This window comes from Salvia splendens, chromosome 20, assembly GCF_004379255.2.
Source record: "Salvia splendens isolate huo1 chromosome 20, SspV2, whole genome shotgun sequence".
NCBI classification, from domain to species: Eukaryota; Viridiplantae; Streptophyta; class Magnoliopsida; order Lamiales; family Lamiaceae; genus Salvia; species Salvia splendens.
This window is the reverse complement of record NC_056051.1, coordinates 22,430,201-22,435,171: the sequence shown is the minus strand read 5'-3', so window position 1 is coordinate 22,435,171 and position 4,971 is coordinate 22,430,201. Positions and strand designations below refer to the sequence as shown.

The window sequence follows — 4,971 nt, the reverse complement described above, 5'->3', positions numbered from 1 at the left end:
TAACGACATGCAAAATCATCAATTACTTTAATTCTATTTGAAAAATTCCACATATCATCAATAGCGAATTCTATCCCACCTGGAATTTGTTATTATCCATGAAATTTCACTATCGAATTAATAGACAAATAAATGGATAGATAATCAAATGATCATCCACCAATCAGTATATATTGCGTGTAGGACTACGTGTCTTCAAGATTATACATATGATAGTTAAGTTGATCTTATCAAAAATCAAGTGGTCGAGTATGGCTACTTATAAGAAATTCCATCTGTCTCATAGAAATAAGTCATTTATGCACAACATGAGTTTTATTATAATTAGTAAAGTAAAAGAAAATGATAAAAGACTTCCATAAATGGATACATATTACTTTTATGAGACGAACAAAAAAGAAAATATGACATGTTTCTATGAGAAGAAAGGAGTATAAAAAATGTTCCAAACTATGCATAAGTAAATCTCAAACTATTGATTTTGTATCAAAATATATCGCAAAACGCATTTTTTGGCTTCTTGAATCTTGATAGAGTTCACTGGATGCCATAATTATTATTTTCAAATGACATGATTAAAAATTGTCATCGTTTTGCCACAAATACCATACTAGTACAAAATTGATAGCTCCAAGTATAATTATATATATTTCTATAGAAGTACAAGACATTTATAGTGTGAGTTGAAGCCCAGTCGATTAGATACGTAAGGCCCAACCCAATTAAGAAAGACACGTGAACATCACGTGCCTAATCTAAACTGGAGCTTCGCCTGCGTCAAATTGGACTCTGAGTTTCTGCAAAACTGCTTCCAAAGGCAATGCTGAGGTGCTCCTTCTTGCCTCCTCGATTCAGGTATGACCTCGTTCCGTTCACACGAAACTCGTTCTTGTGATAAATATAAATTGCAATTGTTTGTGTTTGTGTTTTTTTCATTTTCTATGTTGACAATGGACTTTAGAGGTTCATGTGAATGTTCTTTTTCATTGGGATCTTATCATCATGTAGAAGAGTTGTGTTTTAAAATAGATAGGAAAAGTTTGCTGATGGAAAGGCTAGTTAATTTCTCCTCAACCATATTGTAGTTTTAATGGAGAAATGGATGCTAATTAGAGTGACAAGGTTTAGCATATTTGGGGGAATTTATGTATATTAATAATGTGAACTAATGCATATGAATGACTTTATTCTGTATTGTTTTAAGTGTAATTGTGTTGTTCAGGGTGTATTAGTAGTGAAGTTTGTGGATTAATTCAATTGCATAGTAGGGGATTTTCTTGCGGTTCGTAAACCTTTTTTCCTCTGTTCTACTGTATGAGGTCATCTGAAGTTTATTTTATCTGCAGCGCAGCTCGTTATAGCAAGATGAGCACAGCTCCTGGACCAATATGTTGAAAGTTTGTTCCAGTTGAACAGAGGGAAGTTACTTCAATCAGTAAAACAGATGGTGTGTGTGTCTCACAATAATGTTCTTTGATCTATTCTTTCTTTTCCTTAGTTCGTTTATTGTGACTTAATTTTCTCTGATTGCCCTCTGGTCAATATTCCAGGGTTCAAATTCCGGCTTGTATCGTATAATATTTTGGCACAGGTATAATCATATTCTTTTGCTATTGGTTAAATCTGGTCACATTTGCTACTTTTCTCCGTATATCATTTATATTTAAAACAGAGAAATCCTTGTTGCTAGGGAGATGAAGATTAATCCTACTTGACGATTGGATATATGAACATGGATTTGTAATCTCACTATGGTTTATCAAGCTGCTTTAATTCAAGTATTTGGTCTATTCGTATTCAACACTTCTGGCGTAGTTAGCATATCTCCATTTAATATAAAGTAGTTCCATATTTGATTCCTTTTATTGGTGCTGAAATGAATCAAGTAGTATTATTCTAGATGGCTTCTTCGCATCATATATTGTCTTCTCAATTCTCAGTATATTACCAGCTGCGATAGGAAACAATTCTATGTAGCTGTTTAGCTATGCTCCTATCATAAAGGGCTTTTCTGTGCAATAGATTAACCACACACTCTATTTCTTTGAACACTTTTGTTATTCTCTCCTGAGCTATTGGAAGATGGTACAATTATCTTTATCAGTTAACTGTCATATTTTCAGGCCTACGTGAAAAGCATTATATTTCCACATTCACTGGGTCCTAGTCTCAAGTATGTTCTCTAGCAAATACTTCACTTAATGGGGCACCTTGTGTCTCTGAACTCTTTCGCCAAATGATGAGTAAAATGCTTTTTATATTGCATTACTTTCATATTTCTAAGTTTATGTGTAGGTGGAAAGCCCGGTCGCAGGCCATTCTCACAGTTCTTAAGAGCCTTGAAGCAGATTTTTTTTGTCTACAGGTAAACATCACAGTGATGAATTCTTCATTTAATCCATCCTTCTTTTTTTGTTGTTTATTTTAAAGAATTGGTTTACATGCATATCAGGAAGTCGATGAGTATGAAACATTTTATAAGAACAATATGGCAAGCCTTGGCTATTCAAGTATCTACATTCAAAGAAGTGGGAAAAAAAGAGATGGATGCGGAATTTTCTATAAACAGGATAAGTATGCTGGTTCTTTACTTTTTCATTGAAGTTTTACATTTACTCCGGATATGCATAGTGCTTCGAAAAATACTTTATAGCAATTTTAGCATTTTTAAAACTTATTTATGTAAATTCTGTAGTCTGAATCATTGCAAGTTCGTAGTAACCTCGTTAATTACTTTTTCATCTGAACCAATTATCTTCTGCATATAGTGGAGGATACGCTTTTTCATAAACATTTAAAACTTGCATTAGTCTTCTGATAATTAGCAAGCTGTATGTATGCCATGTGATGATTTCCTAGTACATTGATCTTATAATGTTGTTGGTTATTCTAATTAGTGCAGAGTTGGTCATAGAAGAGAAAATTGACTACAATGATTCGGTGGCTACACTTGACGACGAAAAAACATCATCTTCAGATGATGGCGATAAGTTGCTAGTTGGTGGAAATAAAGAGGAGACGAAATCTGGTAACCTTCTCAAAATTGCTTCTTGCCACTGTTTGCGTACTAATAGTATTTAGTTAATCACAGGCCATAAATGTACTGATTACATACGTGATTGTCAAGAAAGTCTACTGTTTTGCATTTGATTTTCAGGTTCCGAGAAAGAGAGTCCAGAAGATTGCGGAGATCCAAATGATCCTCGTGTAAGATTAAAGCGTGACTGTGTAGGGATCATGGCTGCTTTTAGACGTAAGAATCCTACATTTCACTATGTTATTATCGCGAACACTCATATATACTGGTAAGTTGGTCTGCTTTTCAGAAAGAATAAATATGTTACTGAGGTTCTTAACCCCATAATTATCAATAATCTGCTGCAGGGATCCAGAATGGGCCGATGTGAAAATTGCGCAGGTTAAGTACTTGCTTTCGCGCCTAGCAGAATTCAAAATGCTAGTAGCCAAAAAGTTTGATTGCTCACCCTCATTAATTGTCGCGGGGGACTTCAATTCAACTCCTGGAGATCAGGTCAGTTTAAGTAAATTACACACATTCTATTTCAAGAATCTTATGACATCCTGCCTGCTACTTAGATGCGGTATCATTGATCATAGGGGTAATTGCCAAACAAATCACGAACAATAGTTCTTTACTTGTAAAAATGCTTCAACTACTCCAGGTGTATCAATACCTAGTCTCTGGCACGAGTGGCATGGGACCAGAGAGCGTGGATGATCTGCCGATCCCACTGGCAAGTGTGTATGCATTTGCAGGAGGGGAGCCAGAGTTCACGAACTGCACTCCTGGATTCACAGGCACTCTTGACTACATCTTATTTTCCCCTGATCAAGGTGTAAAACCAGTTAACTATCTTGAGCTTCCGGTAGCAGAATCACCCGATGTAAGCAGCGGGTTGCCGAATTATTACCACCCCAGCGATCACCTTCCGATCGGGGCAGAGTTTGAAGTCGAGGCATAGAGTTAGTTATTCAGATACGAAGAGTAGTGGTAGATTACATTGTGAGATTCTCACTTATTTCTTTCAAATTCTTTGCCTTGCTTATTGATTGTACCTTTAATTGATCTTAAGATTCTTTCCACCAAATTATAGTTTGTCCACATACCATTGTAGCATAACTTTCTTAATCTTTGTAACAAAACAAATTTGTCACTTTTATTTGGACTATGAGAGAAAAATATTAGGATCAATTCAAAATTCAAATAAACAATTTTCTGAAAATATAGGAGTACTAATTTTTTTAAAAATAAATTCAGAATTCACATCCATTTTTCTTCCTTTGATCATCAACCCATGTTTATGTAATTCATTTTTCATTTCTCAAAATCATCAGCCCAAATAAAATTAATTAAACGAGAACCCACGGAAAATAACCCTTAAAACGACGACGTTGAGTTTCATATAGCTACTAAACGTCGACGTATTGGCTACATATATATTGTAGTTCACAGCAACGACTTGAGAATTCGGTAGTTTTCGATTGCAGTCTGCAGCTCTACAGATCTGAGCTTCGCCGCCGGTTTTGCAATTCCTCTACGATCAAAGTAAGAAACCTAAATTTCTCACTTTTAATTTCTCAATTCATTCGGAATTATCGATTTTTTAAAGTTCGCATTCATGTTTGCAAGGAAATTTTGACATTAAATTGCGATTCCTTGATCTGATCACTGAATTGAGTGCATGCTTTTATGTGGTTTGGGATATCTTGTCTATGATGAACTTGAGCTTCTTGTTTGTTAATTTACTATTTTGCGTATCAATTTACAGATCCATTGACTTGAGGAGTTGCCTTAGCAGATCATTTTTGTTCTTAAAAAGTACTTTTCGAAAGTTTTTATTATCTGCGGATGAATCCAAGGTTTTTTAATATTTGGTCGATCTGTTATAATTTCATTGTTTGGAGGATGAAATGGAAAATTACACAAAATTCACATTCTCATTTGAGCAA

At 34.8% G+C, this 4,971-nt stretch overlaps 1 protein-coding gene across 5 annotated transcripts; it reads left to right on the top strand.

Moving 5' to 3' along the window:
* The first annotated feature begins 696 nt into the window (after positions 1-696).
* LOC121782569 (carbon catabolite repressor protein 4 homolog 4-like) lies at positions 697-4,109 on the top strand. Of its 5 annotated transcripts, XM_042180461.1 has the most exons (10): positions 703-855; positions 1,347-1,447; positions 1,551-1,591; positions 2,124-2,173; positions 2,296-2,365; positions 2,453-2,574; positions 2,903-3,028; positions 3,158-3,305; positions 3,385-3,532; positions 3,684-4,109. In XM_042180461.1, the coding sequence occupies exons 6-10, from the start codon at positions 2,460-2,462 to the stop codon at positions 3,981-3,983; spliced, it is 837 nt and encodes a 278-aa protein (XP_042036395.1). In that variant the 5' UTR covers positions 703-855; positions 1,347-1,447; positions 1,551-1,591; positions 2,124-2,173; positions 2,296-2,365; positions 2,453-2,459; the 3' UTR covers positions 3,984-4,109. The 5 variants fall into 5 exon arrangements, with proteins under 5 accessions (XP_042036397.1, XP_042036395.1, XP_042036393.1 ...); XM_042180463.1 differs by lacking the exon at positions 2,124-2,173 and having other exon boundaries at positions 697-855; positions 2,898-3,028; positions 3,619-3,746; XM_042180459.1 differs by lacking the exon at positions 2,124-2,173 and having other exon boundaries at positions 2,898-3,028.
* Positions 4,110-4,971: the final 862 nt, after the last annotated feature.

Coding starts and splice junctions, on each gene's coding strand:
- LOC121782569 (XM_042180459.1), top strand. Junction 3,306..3,384: donor GCGAACACTCATATATACTG/GTAAGTTGGTCT, acceptor AATCTGCTGCAG/GGATCCAGAATGGGCCGATG. Junction 3,533..3,683: donor ATTCAACTCCTGGAGATCAG/GTCAGTTTAAGT, acceptor CAACTACTCCAG/GTGTATCAATACCTAGTCTC.